A 20,089-nucleotide genomic window follows, 5' to 3' on the forward strand; every position below is an offset into this window, starting at 1 on the left:
TACGTACTCAAGTTTTTTTTTTTCTTTTCTTTTATGCTTTCGTTGGACTGAGTGAGATATTGATCAGCACCTAGAGAGTGGTTCTTGCCAGCAGTGTCAGAGAGGAAGATGGTGACGGTCCTTCGACACTGCTCCGCAGAGTACGATCCATCTGAGGCCAAATACACCATCACAGAGGCGGCAACTCCAGAATGAACAAATCCCAACTGTTTCAAAGGTAACGGTTTAAAAAAGACATAGAAGATGTGTTGCAGGTAATGACACTAGTTATTGAAACATACAGCATTTACTGTCAGCTGTGCAGAGTCAGCCACAGATACCGTGGCTTCATGCTCCTTGATCTGCTTCACATTTTGTCACATTCCAGCCACAAATGAAAATGACACATGGATTTCAAGATTTTCAACAAATAAAGGAAACAAAAGTATGGCATGCAAAACTTTTCATTCTCCTTTGTTTTGCTGTCTCTAAATAAAGTCCAGCGTGACCAAGTGCCCTAAAACAATCATCTAATAATTAGCAATAGAGTTGACTTGCAGTCTAATCTCAGTCTGAATCCAGCTGTTCTGTGCAGGCCTCAGACGTTCATCACATCTGTGAACAAGCAGGCTCAAGAAGCCTGAGGAACACACCGGACAGGTCTGGGAGAAAGTCTGGAAGTCCAACTAAACTGCCGGGCAAGGAGATCATGAAAGCCAATTCTGTTTGCAGTTTGCCACAAGCTGCAATCACTGCCTTTAGATGTGCAAAGCTGGTAGAGACAGACCCTGTGATTCCAGCTAAAGGTGGCTCCACAAGGTTTTGAGGAGTATGAATACTTTTGCATGCTATAATTTTTTGGGTTTTTTTTTTTTTTTTTTGTAAAAAAATAAATAAATTGAAAGCAATGTATCGTTTCCCTTCCACCTCATTACTTGTTTACTCCGTCCTTCACTGGTGAAAAGACATCACAGCTCCTTGTGAAGAATACTTTGAGATGAAAAGTGACCGATTGACATGGCTTTGTGTCTTTCAAAATTATAGAAAACCACCACTTCTGTTGAACCAAAGAAGAACTAGTCCTGGCACCAATCCTGCACCAGCAATGAGCTCCTTTCTGCCTGAAAATGGAATTTAGTTGCAGATTTCTTGTTCCTGTTTCATGCTGGCTCATTTGGGTCTCCACTTTCAGTCAGTTTATTGTGTAGTTTCACAGCAGACTGCGGGTATGTCGTCCTCAAAGGACAAACTTTCAGAGTATCACTTTAAAGAAATGCTGAAAGCCTTGTAGACATGAGAAAAGCTTAAAAATGAAGACACTGGTAGAGATGGATATGATAGGATGGCTGAGGAATGCTTTTCAGAAAGACCCAGACTGCATATTTAAGAAGAGAGAGGCCTTTCAGCAGCAGAAAGAACACTTCAAGGAAAAAGGCAGGTCACATAGAGAAGCTAGAAGATATAGGCGTCATAATGAAGGCTTTTAAGACACTGAAAGACTCTTTAGAGAGGAAGCGGCCTTCCAGAGAGGTTGCAGAGATGCGTCTGATAAAGAGACTGTCCATTAAAGAAGCAGGGGATGGAAAGATGAGTCATTCAAAAACCAAGTGGAAATGATGAGACCGAAAGAAAAAGAAAAAAAAGAGCACGTGTAAGACAGGAAAGAGGCAAACTCATGAATGCAAAGGACTGTATAATCCAACGAGTGACAGACAAGGCTATGAAGCTATCAGTCAAATCAACAGCTAGCCTACGCTCAGTCTGGAGTTGATTGTGGGAGCCATGCTGTGGAAAGATTAAACAATCAAAAAAAATACAAAATATGAGAAGCAGACACAGGTCTGAAGGAGAAAACCAGGTCCAAATACAGTTCTCTGCACAAATGAGGTTATTTATGTGAAGCACTGTTGGTAAGAGAACACTGGAGCGGTGAAGATAAACAGCGGAAATGAACCATTTTAAACTTAAGATGTATCAGGAGCTCTCTCGATATTATTCGTGCATTAATGAGCAAATATCACTTTCAAATGGGTCTTTTCAATGATATGTAATCTTTGTGAGTCATCTTTGAAAAATCAGGAACACTAATTGTTGCTCTGCATAACAATTTCTATTTTGGTTTGAGAAACAAATATCCCTTCAGATGTCAGTGTTTTCACAACTTGTGAACCCTTAAGTATGCAAATGAGGGGTAATTATTTAACACTTGATCCTCTGCTATAAATACCCTGGCAAAGGTCATTATTGAGTGAGTTCATTGATTAGTATCCCTTACGTTGAAAGAATAAAATGTAAATAAAGAGTGAGAAGGGAGGGGAGCAGACATCATTTTGTAATCATCCACAGATCATTAGAAGTCCAAGTTCAGAAGTGACCTGGAAAATAAGTAATTATAGATACCAATGCATTGTGTGAATCATGCATTTGCTAGAAAGTCAGGAATGTGTGCGTGTGGAGTTTTGAGCCAGCCGTCTGTTTGAGAGACCCTTCAGCTCCATTTAAAGAAGTATTGGAGAGAGCTGGAAGCTGTTAAAGACCGAGTAGCCACCCACAGTCATTCAGCAAAGGAAAAAGAAAGGGGGGGGGTGTGCTTACACACAAACACATGCACACATACCTTGAGCCAAAATGAATGTTCCAGGTCATTGTTTGCGTCAGGTTGGGCCGTGCACGGAAACCAGGCGTCAGTGGGCAACGTCTCGCTCGCCTCCAGGTGCTGATAGCTGCAGAGCTTCACACAGGAGAAGGCAAGTGTAACTGATGATAGAAAGTTATTACATATCCCTGCATGGTAGGAATGGTTCAGATATAAAGCACAGATACATTTCCTTTGGTGCCATTAATATAGATAGAATAATCAAGTTTTGCTTTGAATTTTTTTTCCAGTACTGAAATATAATTAGCATTTTCAAACAGTTACTCGTCAATTTAATGAGTCACTGGAATTAAACTGTAACCAGTTATTTGGAAAAGTGACTTTCATTTGTTGCATTACCCAAAAATACACTCAAGACTTTTTTTTTTTAAATTTATGAATTGCTGTTGATTATAATTATCATTTTTTAAAGTGGGCTATCAGCACTGTGATGGCCAGTCTTATTATTATTATTTGAATGTTATTGATTCTTAAATACAACACAATTTATGCGTAGCCCAGTGTAAAATATTAATAAATATCCAAATATAATATAATATAATATAATATAATATAATATAATATAATATAATATAATATAATATAAATAAATAAATAGGAGAAAGACAAGATTAAAACAATGATGTCACTGTGTATTTTCAGTTTATTTACAATGTGTTTGAACATACAAGAGAATGGTTACTGTTTAAATGTATTTATTTTGTCAAAGGAATGTTATTTTTTAATTTTTTTCCTGCAGAGTTGTGTGTGCAGCTCCAGGCTGATTGCTGCAGGTGTGACTGGAGCTCTGATTTTTGCACCTGACTGGGGTGTGTGTGTGTGCGTGTGTCTGTGTGTGGTGTGTGATGTGTGTGTGTGAGGGGAGAACAGGCCTCCCAGGAAGCTCAGAGGTCCTCTGACGATGCTGGATAACTGGATCCACCTGTAGGACTTCAGCCTCCACCTGCATCCTCCTCTCCACCCATCAGCTTGGATGAGTACTCCACTGCACCACACCCTTTAAAACAAACTGCCTAGACTACTGCAACTCCTTGGAGATCAAGTGAAGTTTTTTTGTTTGTTTCTTTTACTATCCTGAAGTGAACAGGCCTGCAGCCAAGTAATTTAAGTTAAACAATTTCATTCTGCTGGCTTAGTATAAAGGTTGAAACCATGATGTGAAGGTGAATGTTTTTTGTTGTTTTACATATATTTTATTTTTATTAAAGTAGGAACACACGGGACAGGTGTGTCCCCTTTAGAGCTCTTTAAATATATGCCTAGAACTGATAATATATTAAGTAATTCTGAGTTTTCTTATCACCTTAAAAGGACTCGCGACTCTTCTCCACACGGTCAGTGAGTTACTTATGAAGTGATGACAGTGAAAAAACATAGCTATTCAAATGTTTTAATGTACAGCGTAAGTAAAAAGTGGCGGGCTCGCAGAAATGTCAGTAATTATAACTTTGTATGTAAGTTATACCTTAATCTGTCAGTTACTATTTCCTCTGTTTTAAAGTTTAAAGTATTTAAGGACAATGCGTGTTTAGCTCTCTGTTCTAAGCTTTTTATTGAATGAAAATTTTATTTGTACTTCTTGTTCAATTGGGAGGAGCTGAAAATGACAAAGTAAAGCATCTGAGAAGCTGTATCGATGTGTGCGCGCTCATAAACTGGAGACATAATTTGGCTTTTCGGTAATGATGGGCCTGGAATGAAAGGTGTCAGAGTTGGAAAGTGATTGAAGAGAAGGAGCAGAGGTGTGTTCAAAGATGCAGTTCGGTCATAGAAAGTTCTGCCAAAATATCCAGCACAGACATGCAGAAAGGCTCCTTCTCTTATTTTTTTATTCCCCTAGTTGCTATAGCTCTTCTTTTGGTTATTCAACTCAACCAAACACAAAATGACTCACTACTAATTAGCATTTCTGCTCTGTCTGGGGTTACTCAGGCTTCAAAAATATTGTCATACTTCGACGATAAGAAAACAATTTACTGGAAACTTTCATTCACGCCAGTTCATCACAGACCTAACACAAGAAGACAGCCAATCACAACTCAGGGCTGTTATGCAAACAAGTCTATCTCTGGCTTGTGGGAGGCAGCTGGAGTGAGAACATGCAAACGCCGCACAGAAAGCTCATTCCACAAATGTTACGATTGTTCTTCCTGCAGCGCTGAAACCAAACTGTCTGGCATCTCTGCAGTCAAGGATCTTTTTGCTTCATTTAATATGACACGTGTCGTATTCACTTTTAAGCAAATTTGCTGCAGCAGTTCTACCATAGTTTTTGATAATTTGTCCAAAATAGTCCAAAGTTTCCAGAAACTGATGGCCAGAAGGCCGGTTGATGTCTGATGTCTCCGGTTGTCAACATTCGCGATGGTTGAAAAATTAAAAGTGCAGACACTTTTATGGGCCTCCTGTCAGGTTCTGGATATTGTTTTTATTGAGTATTTATACAGAGAATTTATGTTGACGAAAATAGCGCGGTGATGAAATGTGTTTAGAAAGGCAGCCAGCTGAGCGGAGGATTTACACTGTGGCCTCCTCGGCGCGTTTATTGTCATCTGGAAGCCCTTTATGTGCCCCGTGGTTCACGCGTCATACCTTGGTGAGCGAAGGCTCCCCGGTGACGGCGCGGGCGGGGCAGCGGTTGGGGTCCTGGTGGGAAGCCGTGGCGGCGGATGCCCACTGGTCTGTGTAGCCCAGAGGTGTGAAGTAACCGCAGTCCTGAACGCTGGAGCCTCGCTCGAACTCCTCACACACGCCGTCTCCGTCAAAAACATAACACTGACTGGGTTCGCCTTGGGAGATGGAGGGAAAAGAATGAGAGAGGAGGATTTATGAAAGAATATAAAGCCTGGTTTCTTAATCTGGCAGGGCAAACGCTCATCCCCCACTGTTAGACTCTCATCCAAATCTGTTTGTCAGTGAACCAATTCAGAGCAAATCCATTCTGTATTTTCATTGGCCACTTTTAATGTCAGCCACGTCAGCTCGACTATATCTGACCCCTTGTGCTATCAACTGACTCTGAGCTATGCAAAGAAAGAGGAACTTTAACTTTGATTACTGGATTTTAATAATAATAATGTGATATCAATAATAAATATGTGAACTGGCCAGTGAGTTTGATCCCTGTGGTAAAAAGGTGGTCTTTGTTTATCTTTGTATCACCAAATCACAGCAGTAATGTCATGTGCTACAAAGGGTTGTGAAAACCAGTGAGGATAACTTGTTTAAAGTCCAGTAGAAAACAGCTCCTTATTCATTATTGACATTTCATACATTTTAAATTAATTTTTATCAACTCTAAATTAATAACCACCAGCAAAATAAACTCCTCATGGAGGTTCAAGGAAGCAGAATCTCGAGCAGGCAGTTAAAGTCCCGGTGAAGAAAATTCTGGTCTTCTGTAAAGTTTACTCTGCAGAGTTTTAGCTCAGACACGCCCCCACAGTGTGAGAGCTGAGGGGGTGGCTCACATTCTCATCAGTTTAAAGCACATCTCGCCTTTTTTTTCTAATCATTCAAACTTGACAGTGTGGTTACTTAAACATAAATCTGTGGTGTGAAAAAGTCAAAACCGATATTAATTTCGGCTTTACACATACTTTAATCTTTTACTCTTGAACAATGAACAAATATATCCCATGGCCTTTTTTTATGAACTCAAAGAGTTAAGAAATAATATATTAAGTATAAAACGCCATGCCAAAACTTTTTTCCAACATTCATAAGGTGTCTTTAAGTTCACTGAAAGCAGATTGTTTTCTTGCCTTCATCACTGATGATACCAGCACAATAAAATATCATTCTGACGGCTTTGCTATGAATTCTGCCATGATCTTCAGTTTTGATGGAATTAATCAGAGTTTGTAATATGACTATCTGGTTATTTTACATGTTTTAGTTACTTATACTTGTCATATTCAGCAGGACTGCTTCGTATCAGAATCAGTTTCTACTGTTTTTGGTCTCTCCTCACAGACTGTACATGAGGGGCAGCGCATGGGAAACACTCAAGAAGCTATAATCTAAAAAAAAACAAACACTATCACATAAACGCCACTCCTCAACTTTACTTTTCTTACACCAGAATTCTGCAGTAGTGCGATCAGGTTAGACTGTAAAGTGGATTTTGTTAAAAAACAAAACTACACTGAAATGTGACTGTGATCATGCTGCATTTGCCTAAAAGCAGAAGGAAATTGCCCCTTGGCCAGCGATACTGAAGTATTTTGGAGAAAAAGTGTGCTTGGGTTTCAGACGTTACTACATATTTAATTGAATGTAGGCTATTATGCTTCCTGTAGCATAGCTGACGATGACAAAATAAACACATGTGCAATAGAGGAAGGGTGTTGATGTAATGCGCTTCGGCGGTGTATCATAAAAAAGAGTGGGAACCATGAGCCGGACAACAGTTTCTAATGCGGCAGTTATTTGTGAAAAGGCGGCAAACATCAGACACTTCAGACGTTTGGCCTCGTTAACATCTGGACAGCTGCAGAAGTTAGACAGACAACCTGCGCCGCACAACTGGCTTCGATTAGTCAACGGAAACATGTTTCTGATAAAAAAAACAAAAAAACAAAAGCAAATAAGACCAAAACAATTCAACGCCATATTTTCTTTTTGAGTTCATTTGGCACTAAGTTAACTCAGCAAACACTCCGCCTCTGCTTTGACAGCACCTGTGAAAATGATTCAATCATTTTAATTCCAAAGCTTGCATTTACAACAAAACAACTAATTTATCACCTCCTTTAAACTATTAAGACCGTCTGTTTTTTTATTCGAGGCATGCACATCGTCTAATTTATACCTTGATTAAAGTTATAAATCAGCAGGATTTATTATTAAAAACTGACCCGAGCAGCACCGTAATGATCACAAATGTCTTGTCTGCCGTTTGTGTGAGAAGGCCATAAAAGCAGTTGGTGTGGTAAAACTGCAGGGCTGGAAAGGCGAGGAGAGCTGGCACGCTCGGAGTTATTTGGGTCGAGTAAATGTAGAAGGAAAACCCAAACAAATATTCCATCTATGACTAAGAAGTACAACTGAATAATGGGTTTAAAGTGTTGCAATTTGTAAAAAAAAAAAAAAAAAAAAAATCTTGTTTTTGCCAAATTGTTTTCCTTCCTAGTCATGATGTCTCTTATTGTAAAATAAGAGATGTAATAGCGTCAGTCACGGCATGGCAGGCCGTTGTGGGAGACAAGGGGAGGACTGGTCTGTCTGACAAATAAATTGACTGGATGATGGAAATTTTAGCCTGTAACAAGCTCTCATAACACAAACCCTTACACCACACATGAATAACGACCATACGGCTGCCAGTGGAAACAGTCCACGGCATGAGAAAGAAGAAAAAAAAAAAAAAAAATCAGCCTATCAAGCTGTCTCGTCTCAATTGACCATTCGCACCTTTTCAGTGATATTAAGAAATATTTATGAGCAACCACAAAGGATAACATTATTTAACTGATTCAACTTAGCAGCTCCAGTATTTGGAGATCTTTGTGTTTTGCAACGGCTGTGTTTCAGGTCTTTAAAAAGCAACACCGAAAACCACAATAGAGCTGATGTCTACACTTGTCTGCCTCCAAGTCTTTCAATGAGAAACACTTGGAGGTTCAAGGGTAATTTAGAAAGATGTCTCATCTCACTAATTTTCATGAATGTTAGGCTTATATAGAGTAAGATGCATGGATAATTCTGTCTGATCTCTGGGGAACAGTCACGCCTTCTTCGCAGTGTGGGATACTTCTGTTGCACAGGAAAAATTATAACAGCTTACTGTTTTGGGTGACCAACAAATATTTGGTTAAAAATCCTCTAATAGGGTGCCTCAATTTTAAGAATGTTGGGGAACATCATGTAATAGCTGAAATGATTTTTCTTGACATAAAGGCAAACTTTGGCTTTTATCTGGCTCAAGTCTTTCGATGAGGAAGATCAACCTCTGCGTTATTTCAAGAGAAGATTCACACTTTACTGATGTTATGAAAATGTGTGAAACCACTGACAAGTTTGGTACTACAGAAAATGTGGGATACATTTAAATAGGAACACCATGTAATAGACGCATTTATTTCAAACTCACTGAGAGTAATTTCTGCTGTTATGTGGCTCAATTTCCTGACGGTGAAACAGAGACACAGTTATTTTAGACTTGCGACAACAAAACACTGCATTGGTCGAATAAATTGCTATTATCATTACCTCATCTCAAGTGATCAGTGACACGTTTTTATTAATGTTATGGAACATTCATAAACCACAAAGCTTTGAGTTTTTCTCTCGAGTTGGGGGTGAGAGGTAGTTTGAAGTCAAGTTAAGAATCACAACTGATTTATTTTATCAATCACGCTAATTTCCAGTACTTCAAATAGAAACCGAGACAGAGACTGATTGCTTCTGTTATTGAGGCTAAGTTCTGCTCTTATCTGGATCAAGTAGAAGACATGGAGACATGAAGACATGGGGATGGTTGAGGCTCGATAAGCCTGCAGTGTTCATGCGTGTATTCGAACAGCAACCAAAATGTGAGTGTTGTGTGTCAGTGAGTGCATTTCAACTACAAAATATAATGAAATCACGCGCGAGCTTCATGTTCTCTTTGTCCCGTGACCAGCTTTGCTTATTCATGTTGAATTTTTTTCAGTGTGTTTACCTACTATCAAGGTCAAGAAACACATGTTGACAAAAGGCCTTCTGCTTACAATGAAGTGGTTTGGGTGAACTCCCTTCCCCGATGTGCCGTGCGGCTTCTGTTGTGGCTTGTCTGCATGCTTCAGACTGGGCGAGGGTGCAGAGACAAAGTATTGTTGTCCTGTGGTGGAATCACAAACTACGGGGGCACCGTCTGTGGCTTCTCTGTTTGTCTTTTTTCATGTTATGCTGCATGTTTTTGGTGGGGTTTTTTTTACGGCTTTCTTACCACCAGTCCCAGGGTCAACTGAGCAACATTTCTGCCTCATTTCAAGAGTGAGAGTCATAGAGCCAAAATTATAAACAAATGAGCCTAAACAGGTGAATCATCTTTATTAACTCCATCTTCAACACACATTATTTGAGTTTCTGGCAGCCATATGACTCACTGAGCCACAAATTAACTGTTTCTTCATGCTTCTCATGTTACTCTAAATCTCCGGTTGTTTATTCAAAGAACAAATTGTGCAAACTTGTGTAATCCACACCAAAGTTTAACTTACATCAAACCCTGATCACAGTTGCTCTTTGCTATTTCCATTTCCTTGCTGGATACAGAAGGAAAACAGTGTCAATAAAGAACAAGAAATGACGAAACTACTTTGTATGTTTTGACTCTCAACTATGAGATGGCCTTCAGTGACTCAACGATGGAGGTCACTGTATGAGAAATATCAGAAGCTTTGGGATCTTGGACTGAGGAGAGCTGTCCAACTTTGAGATCCAGATGTGAGCTGATGATAGCGGAAAGAGAAAATTTATTTCTGATTTTATAAATTCTATTACAAATAAAATGGCACCAATGTCCAAAACCAAAACATGATCAGTAGAAAATACATAAGTAACATCAAATAAATGTCAACATCAATATAAATAATCAATATTTCTTAGCTGATATCACATCGGTAAACCTTAATAAAAATAGAAAAAAAAAATGAAAACAACTTGGCATATGTTTTGAGATTGAATCATGTGTTTTTTGTTTTGTTTTGATTTTTTTTTTGTTTGCCAGCCTAATGTCAAAGTGCTTTTCTAAAAAAAACATTTGTGATTCAGCAAACCAAAAACATACTTTTTTTTTCTGCCCTTCATTTCATCTGTTTGCTCTTATGTTATGCTCTGAGTTACATTAATGGTTTGTGGAATCCATTCAAGCCAGAAGCTTTTGCGACTTCTAAATTAAATTTGATCGGCTTGATTGTTTTTCTTAATGCTGCTGCGTGCTCAAATGAAAGGTTTCTGTCTATTCAGTGACTGAAAGTTGGTTGAAAGTTGGTAAGCATGTTTCACATGTAAGACAAAGGGCAGACTTGGCAGTTTTGATGTATGATAATAAAACTGTTGCGTTTGTTTTTGAAGCGGAACCACAGTTTGATAGGAACTAAGATTTAAACTGCATGTAGACCACAGTGAATGAGACTTACCATTACATTTGAAGCCCATTTCTTTAAGACATTTCTTAGAACAGCCGTCACCGTCAAGCAGATTACTATCATCACACTGTTCGGACCTACAGAGAGAAAACCAACATCAGCTTCATTTCCTTTACATTGGTCAATAGCAGTATTATATAACTTCTTATAACTTGTATATAACTTCTATTGTTATGCATCCATTCAATTTCTACTTTTTTTCTCAGTGCTGTGGACAGCTGAAGCCAAACTCGATAAATCTTGGACAAATCACAAGTTAATGCACCCAGTGTTGGACAATCACCCACATGCACTCACACAACCGAGAGGAGAGAAAACCACAACAGCACAGGAAGAACATGCAAAGTTCTCAGAAAGAAAGCACTTGTTGCAGAATGGAAGTGGTTCCATCACTGTGAGGCCAGCGTACGAACCACTACACCACTGTGCAATCTACCACCGTTTTCAATTAAATCTGTAAATCAACCGTTTTATTCAAAGCACCTTACAGGAAGTAAAATGGAGCAGCTTTACAAGTGATGCACAAAAAGACACATGTATATACAGTATGTATGTGTGCTCCTCTTCATAAAAACACACATGCACAGACGCACATTTACTGTATATCTAAACACATTCATAAAGAATAATAAAAGAAATAGGAGATGTCCAAAACAGTTAACTAAAACAATGCAATAATACTTGTCCGTGTTATTGTGAATGTTATTTTCAAATAACCAAAGGCTGGGACAGAAGACAAACACATTTTTAAGCTAAACTTGTCTGTACCTGTCAATGCGACCATCCCCACAGTACGGCTGCCCGTGTGTGTAGAGTAAAGACGGAGAGTGATCGCTGAGGAGACCATCCGATTCCACCTGGACCGAATATTCATACTTGACTCCCTGTATGACAGAGCTTAGGAAAAAAAAAAAAAAAGAGATCTTTGTGAATGCTTATTGGTAAATTCACTGCCCCCCACCAACACATGAATTCTCCATTAACCCTGATTGATTCTGCAAACCGAGGGTTTGGGATTGCTGTAATAAAAACACAAAGCAAAGTGGAACTTATTCAGTGGTGTCTAACCATAACCTTGCTGTATCCAGTGACCTTAAAGCCCCCACAGGAGGAAGTGTGTGTAACATTACCGTGGCTCCAGTGTCAGGACTATTGATCTGTTTTGGTGCGTCTATAAAAAGAAGCTGTCTCCCTGTTTTCCCTCCACCTGGTATGCGAGTTAACCAGGAGAAGCACACAAAGACAGTATCTGTGCTGTGTCCAATTTCCCAATACTTCATAAATTTCCCTTATTAATTATGAATCAGAAGAATATGAGATGGAGTCCCTCTCTTCTCGTCTATTTTCAGCTGCAGAGAGCATTTTGCATGGCAGCGGTCGCTGTCGGTGTGTGAACTTGTGCATGAATGGAGAAATCTGACAAACTAATATGCAAAGTGCTTTGAGACCTCTGACGCATCAAAAATGTGCTGTATAGGTAGAAGAGTTCCAAAAAAGAAATCTATTTAGTCCAGTTGTAGTCAAGAAAAATGGTTGTACAAACCTTATGTTGTAGATTTGATTGACTAACAAATTCTAAAGGAACAGCGCTTTCTTGACGTTTTTAGCATCACATTGAATACTGAGATTTTTAATGTGTGTGACTGACAGAAGAGTCCTTTTTCTCCCTTTTTGTCTGCATTGTTTTCAGTGAACTTACACTGGAGGAAACGACTGAAGACATGATCCAAGCAGCCACTGGTGTTTATGGCCTCTGTTGCTCACATTTGCTTCACGTCCAAAAAAATAAAAAAAACCCTCTGCCTTCTCTTACTTTTCCTCGCCTCGGCTATGCTGTTGTCGCCTTCGGTCATGTCTTCTTGCTACTCCTTGCATTTTCTTATTCCTTCAGCAACAGCAGCTTCCCCCCCCCCCCAGCTTTTCGTCTTTCTCAAAACGCTCTTCTGTCAACACCTCTGTGTGGGTCTTTCTGCATCTCTGTCAGGAACTGTTGCCTTTCCTCCCTTTTCTCTCTTCTTTTTCATCTCTTCTATCCCACCCTCCTCTGCTCCCCTTCTCCTTTTCTTTTCCAAACTCATTGCTCTCAAACACACTCCCCTCTCCTCACATCAACCCCTCGCTGCCCTCCTCAGTCCCACATAACTCAATTCCCATCGGTTCTTACATCTTTTTGCACTTAGACACAGCTTGTGTAACATAGGAGACGTGTTCCCTGAAAAATAAACTGTTTTTGAAGCTGTGTCCACCTAACATCCGCCCTGCTCTGTAAAACAGCAACAACCTCTCAGGAAAACAGAGGAGCCACTAAATTTCAAATGATCTGGAATCATGTGACACGGATGTCATATTCTGGCAGGTGCTTATCGGATGTCTGTGTACACACTGAGACACTGAGAGGATTTTATGAAGGACTGCTCGTTGCGTGGATAGAAGAGAACTGGCGTGTGGCTTTACATTTGGATTCCAGTAATCGTTTGGACACCCCACAGTACGAGACGGGGATACAGAGCGATTCAACCTAAACCCCAAAGTTCAGCAAGCCTTTGATTAAGTATATGGTTGTTGAAACAGATTTGGATCAGTGGACACACTCGACATCCCCATGCTGGAAACATTTGTGTTTGGAGCTTTTCAAACACTACCAGATCCAGACAGTTTTAAGAGACGGATATCTTTGGATTAGCAGATCTGAGGACACACACACACACACACACACATGCATGGACACAGAGGTATGCTGAGGAATGTTCTCCGTACTGGCCTTAAATAACTTTTTTTTTTTTTTTTTTTTCCCCCATCTTACTTTTATTTCTGATCTCTGGAGATGCTGTGTGTGGGGCGACCTCAAAAGTCAACAAAGGTCCAGAGAGGATTTTGTTTTTGGGAGGTTCAGGCTGAAAAATGCAACACACCTGCGAAATCCCATTTGGCACTGTGGTGACTGCATACGTGATAAATACTTTTTCTTACAGCCCCTTTATTGAAGGATGAAGTGAAGTGAATGAAACCTTTACCTGTCTGTGAAGGTCTGCTTGGTCTGAGGTGGATGCGGGTTGCTGGCGAAAGGCGGCCGCCGCTGGATGCGGTAGAGCAGAGGCTGACAGCCGGAGCAGAGCGGACTGCCGGGGCCTGAAGACAGCATGGCTGCATCAATCTCCATTTTCTCATCAAAGGTGCAGAGCTTAATGGCGGCGATGGCAGCGTTGTGGGTGTCGAGGCGCACGGTGAGGGGCATGTCACAGAAAACGTGCTGCGGACCGAGGTCGATGCTTTTTCCTGCATCTGTGATCAGCTCAATGTTGGCTATGGCTGGGTTATCTGAAAGAGGACAAAGAAGAATGGACGCTCATCAAGAAGTCTGTGCTCAACAGTGATAACGAAGACGTTCATGGACACAATTTGCTCACTTGAGGAGATGTACGTGACCCAGAGAGTCAGCGCGTGTGGAACGACCGGGTAGAGGAACTTCAGCGTGAGAGTGCAGCCCTCGGTGTCGGGGCAGGGAGACGTCACGTTGGTGTCGTAAAGGCTGAGCTCAGGACTCCACGCCTGGAGACTCGGATCACAGTGCTGCTCCACGTCCGGCGGCCCTGAGGTCAGTAAAAGTACTTTTGCTAAAAGTATAAAAGTTTGCTTCCCTTCTGCTGCTCTGTCTGCATATTAATAGTATTCCTCAGATGTGGTGTTGGAAATTTCCAGAAGCAATGACAGCCAGGCTTACAGAGCATCTTCCTCTAATTCACTGATGTGACTTCAGCTGAACCTAACAGGTGAAGCGGTCTTCAGACTGACCCAGACAAGACAGAGGGAGCTTTCTGACCCAGTCTGAAAAACTGATTTGTACTTTTGTGTGCATGTTTTCCCAGAATGTGTGAATCTCAGGAGGGTAAACCAAACATGGCAGCTAAAATTAACAAAAACTGTTTAACTGTGCATCAGGTATAATGACTATCAAAGTTGTTTTAAGATATCTAATTAGTCAGTTTAACTGGTAAAGTAGTTTTTGTTTTTTTTTTACATGCATTTATTTTTAGTTTGAAGCAGGAAAAACAAACCACTGACACCATCTAGTATTACTTGAATAAGATGACGAGCGTGAATCCGTCAGCGGGGAAATGCCACTGCCATGATAGCATTCAGACATAGTTTCTGCCCTTATTTTATAGTGACTGAAAATACATTTCCCAGTATTACTTTTAACAACTACCAGGAAACTCAGTCATATCAGTACGAAAAGAGCTGAACTTTCCGGTTGTGAAAGTTACGAGTCATTCCTCCCTTACCTAAATGTGGCCCTCATTCAAAAACCCAGTAGTAACATCATTACACCAGGCTAAATTAGTTGTTAATTGTTGCAGCGGTAGTGATTACCACTGTGGAATTGCATTGCAGTGTAGTTATTGACAGCCGTGTCCCGGGTGAAAGCCAAATAAAGCCGTAATGAGGTGTTACATATTTCACACCCACTTCGATCAGCCATGTGTGGAAGCATAATTGACCGTCAAACTGTCAAAAAGACAAAGGACGCCAGGTAAGAGACGTTAAGATTGCACTTTAAGTAGGCGTGTAAGTGAAGAAGAACTGTGAACTGTAAATTCTTTCTTTTTTTTTTTTTTTGACTTGCCACATTTTCGGGGCTACTGAAGACTCTGGATATATTAGTACTATTGAAACATTTAATGTTTTTTAAAAGCCAAACCTCAGTTTCACTATTAATATAGTAATAATTCACTGTAAACGATCTAAATGCCTTTAATACTGGAAGAGGACATTTGCCATGACCTGTATAAAGGAGATGATGGATGGCCCTGCTATCCCAATGCACCAAGCAGTATAAATTAACTGAAAACATGAATAATTTCCATGAGAGTTAGTGTACCGTCAACCTTTGGAAAACCACATAATTTTATGACTGATGACTGTCGTTGATTTTCTTGCACTTTCGTTTATTTTATTTGTCCTGGATTTTGAATGCGTCCATTCTTCTTTTTTTTATTCATATTCAATTTCAGATCAAATATATGTCATGTATTGTTTAACACGTGTTAGTGAAACTGTGGTGAAGTGGTTAGTGTCGCTGCCTCATAGAGGGAGTTTTCCCTGTTTAGAACCGCTTGAGTTTAAGTTTTATCTTCTCTAAGTGCTTGCATTACAAATAATAATAATAAAAAATAAAAAATTAAAGTGTCTGATTATATAAATTATACATATTCTTTTAAACTCATGTCATACATCTATCTTCATCTAATAAGCATATAATATATTACATTTTACAGACCTGCACGGTCTGTTGAGCCTTTGATCCAATTTTAACTGCATGGGCCACGTTTAAGCGCTCGCTTTAAACCTGTTCATTTTGAAATAGTTATCCTTTTTAAACTTTTATGCAGCACATAAACCAATTTAATGCTTCGCAACAGGGGGGCAGTATTCGAAACTATTCGGAACAGCTTTTTCCCTTGCGAGTGAAAAAAGCCAGTCGACATCGGCAGAGTCAACATTTTGAGATGTAAATTTGGCCAATTTTTTCTCGCTGGCAATGTTTTTCAATTAAATCCTATACTGGGTCTCCAGCTATGATATCCACATTGAATGAATTCGATTTCCTGTCCGTTTTAAGCCTACGGAGGACGGCCGCCCATCTCCGCCGGCTGACGAAGTGACCAACGCATCTCCGTCCTCAGAAGTGGGGAAAAAGTGAAAAGCGAGCCTGGCAGCCAGCAGACAGGCTGTCTCCTCAGCTATGTGCATACCACTGTTTAGAGTAACTCTGTAATTGACTCTTTATCATCGTTATGATCCCGCAGCAAAAGAGGGACCCATAATCCCCCCCTGTTCCTCTTTGCAGCTTGTTTTCAAAGCATAAATACCAGCAGAGGATTTCCACATATTTGGGTAGAGTTTCCAGAGAGGAAAGTGTTGCTGTGTTGGGTGCGTTCATTTTTTTTTCCTCTATATCGCCCCCATGTTTCTTTTTTTTTTCTCTTTCTGTTCCTTTGCTTTTTTGTTTGCTTTCCTGTGTTCCTTTTTTTTTTTTTCAATTTCTTTCCCCTCACCCTATATGTCATGTCAAAGGAAACCGTGCGTCTCCAGAAATTGTGATTGGAATAACAAGGACCATGTGCTTACATGAAGTGTAACGTTTCACGTACAGTGCCACAGGATACACTTCTTAGTTTATGACTGAGGTTCAATGTTTGAACAGCACCCAAACATTACCCAGAGTAGACGCATGCCCTAATAATCCTTCTCGCTTTGCCTAAAACAAGACAGACACAGAGAGCGGTCTGTAGCGGAGGGCAATTATCATTTAATGATTTTCTGCTTTTTCCTCTTCCAGGAGCTATTAGCCTTGCACGCACCTGAATTTTACAAGAGAGAGACGTGCGTTTGTGTGTGTGTGTGTGTGTGTGTGTAGGTGTGTGTGTGTGTGTGTGTGTGTGTGTGTGTGTGTGTGTGTGTGGGGGGGGGGGGGGGGGGGGGTATTTTTTGCTCCTGTTGAAACAAGACACAGACATAAATCTAAATCCTTAAAATACGAGAGTCCACCATGTCAATGCCACACTGAGAGAGAAAGTATTAGAAAAAGTGCTCAATTAAGTACTGGAGATTTGTGGAGCTAATATGACCAAAAACAATATCATCTGTCTTTCCGACAACCATATTCACGTCAGTCAATAAGCTCAATGATCTATTGATTTTGAAACGACTGGAGAGAGAAAAAAAAGCAAAGTTTTTGTTATTGAGCAGCCATTTTAACTGTAGCTCTAAGTGGAGAAAAAACATTATGTATGGGACAACTAAAAGTGAGTTTGAAGGTTTTGTGAAAGTTTCATGAAGTTCACAAATGTTTTGTCAAGTGCACAAACACACACACACACACACTCTCTTACACTTACTGTGTTGCAACTATAGCTATAATAACATTAGTTCATTTTCCCACCAGAATTCTATGTCAACATTAAATCAGTGGGTTCACGTTTTAATTTCCCTCAAAAAGTAGTAAATACTTGACAGTCACACAGACTTGTAACCAACCGATTGCCTCTTCGGGTGACCAGTAGCCTGAGGTGTCGCATATGCGAGGTGAGGCGGCCTCATGGGCATACTGATGGAAGACGCCGTCTCTCTCACAGTCTCCGCAGTCGACACCAGACACGTGGAACGAAGAGCTGGGGCGAGAGGATGCAGAGCGGCTAATTACTTCAAAAATAAAAATATACAGTATTTATTGCGGCACAGAGCTGAAAGTATTTTTACTAGATATGGACAAAATCCTGAAGGAGAAGGTGGGCAGTAGAAAGGGATGAGTTTCAGCTGATGGCCAAACTCGGGCTGGTTTTGTCCAAATTTGGAGGTGCAACGAGTTTTATATGTTGAGAATTCCATAATCCACTGCACAATGGCCAGCTGTTTGTGCAACATACTTCCACGGGGAGCCTTTGTTTGATCATAATCCCGTCACTCAGTTTACCCAGTTTTTATATTCAGGCAACGCACTGGGAAATATAAATAATGCAGTCAGTTTAACAACCACTGCTGCATAAAACCAACAATCAGCTGTACTAAAAGCTAGAGATGTTTTATTCATTAGGCAGCATAATCAATCATTATAAATACCAATCATCAATAATGTGTTCAAACTATCCACTAAAAATCATGTGGATGATAAAAAAAGAAGGTTTCTGTCTGATATACTGTAGTCCTGGTGAAATGTTTCCTTTGAGGAACTGGTAAAGCTGTCATGCAGAAGCTAGCCTAATTGGCCCAACTGTACAGTTTTTAATCAGTTAAAGCTGCAAGACATTATTCATGATTGTATAAATTCACAAAGGCTTCCATGGAACAAGCTAAAATGCTCATACTAATAAATAGTTACATATTTTCAGCTCAAATTTCCGGTAAGTTACAACTGCATGGATGAATATTCTGTTAGAAGCTAGATGAAGATTACAGACAAGACTAAATGTGACCAATTTTATTACTGTTATGCAGTCGTACCTTTGATAAAGGGGTCCTCTTAAAGGTGGGAGCCAATAGATGGTGACAGAATCTGGACTCTGGTCCGTCACAATAGGAGCCAGAGGGACGGGGACCGGTTTCTGTTCCGTCAGCCACTTCTGGTACACCAAGTCCAGATAACAGTGCATGCGAGCCACTTGGTTCGGAGTGAAATGATCGGTACAATTGTCATCTGGTGCGAAGCAAAACAGTGAAAGTCTAATTAATCTCAAAGATTAGTTAGCTATAGGAAATAGTTATTTACTAATTAATATTTATTAACAAGAATTCCAGATTGGTGCTGTGAAGACATATGCAAAGATAAGAGTAATAAGTTTATTGAGCAATATCCAGGTTAATATTTGGTTGAATTGAGTTAAACACACATTTACCTTTAAAAAAAAACATTAAATTGAAATCTGTCAATAGTACCTATTTGATTTTCTTTTATAGCAGCTGATTACTGAGTATTTTTTTTCCCTCATTACTCTGCTGATATGTGAATATTTATTACAGTATACCAACTACAAATAGATTTTTTGTGAGCAATATAAAAAAAGAGAGAGGAAAGATAATATAACAACTGTACCTGTGTAACTCATGTAGTTACTGTAAGGCGTGTCCTGGTAGGTTGTGACTCCACAGCTGTCTTTCACAGCTCCGGGATCTTGGCAGGCTTTGGATTTGGGCGTCGGAGCAGTGTCGGCACACAAATCTCCAGTCTCCATGGATGGGGTGGTCTCCTGCGAAAGTGTGTCAGAGATAAATATCTAAACTAACCCATTCCATTATACACAGATCCTTTAGGTATTAGGTATTATTTCGGAGGATGTATTATATTTAAGTCCACATTCAACAGTGCCTTCTGCTCCATGGGAAATATTCTATCCAAAAATAGCTGTACCTGACACGGGTCATCACAGGAGTCCCGCTCGCTCACCCCCTTGAACACATGGTACAGCCCAAATATGTGCCCCATCTCATGGATCATTGTGTTATGGTGGCCCGAGGTGCCGAAGTACATGGGGTTCAAGACCATCCCACCTGAGGACAAGAGGCACTGTTTGAAATTCAGGTTTTCTACAATACATTACAGCATGGTGGTATTTTGGGGGGCTTTCTGTTGTTGACATGTGACTTTTTAAAGCATATGTTTAGACAAGTGATAAAATTATGCATTTTATGCTATCCATATGCAAAAACTCAAATCTTTGTGTCACGTCAGTATGAAGTGTTGTTTATTGAAAATAAGACTATTTGATTTAAGATATGACTATATATTTAGTTTTCTATTAATCAGCATTGCATTCTCATCAAA

General features: G+C 39.9%; 1 protein-coding gene across 1 annotated transcript in view; it reads right to left on the minus strand.

The window, feature by feature from the left end:
* pappa2 (pappalysin 2) overlaps nt 1–20,089 on the minus strand; it is a 57,497-nt gene that overhangs the window by 24,612 nt on the left and 12,796 nt on the right. Inside the window, exons 6-16 of the mRNA XM_030115665.1 lie at nt 19,676–19,815; nt 19,361–19,514; nt 18,772–18,964; nt 17,809–17,942; nt 14,178–14,360; nt 13,785–14,088; nt 11,539–11,667; nt 10,762–10,847; nt 5,228–5,424; nt 2,597–2,710; nt 71–206 (exon numbers count right to left, since the gene is read on the minus strand). Of these exons, the coding sequence (XP_029971525.1) occupies nt 71–206; nt 2,597–2,710; nt 5,228–5,424; nt 10,762–10,847; nt 11,539–11,667; nt 13,785–14,088; nt 14,178–14,360; nt 17,809–17,942; nt 18,772–18,964; nt 19,361–19,514; nt 19,676–19,815 (1,770 nt within the window). The remainder of the gene's footprint in view (nt 1–70; nt 207–2,596; nt 2,711–5,227; nt 5,425–10,761; nt 10,848–11,538; nt 11,668–13,784; nt 14,089–14,177; nt 14,361–17,808; nt 17,943–18,771; nt 18,965–19,360; nt 19,515–19,675; nt 19,816–20,089) is intronic.

Source organism: Salarias fasciatus, chromosome 18 (genome assembly GCF_902148845.1).
Source record: "Salarias fasciatus chromosome 18, fSalaFa1.1, whole genome shotgun sequence".
NCBI lineage: Eukaryota > Metazoa > Chordata > Actinopteri > Blenniiformes > Blenniidae > Salarias > Salarias fasciatus.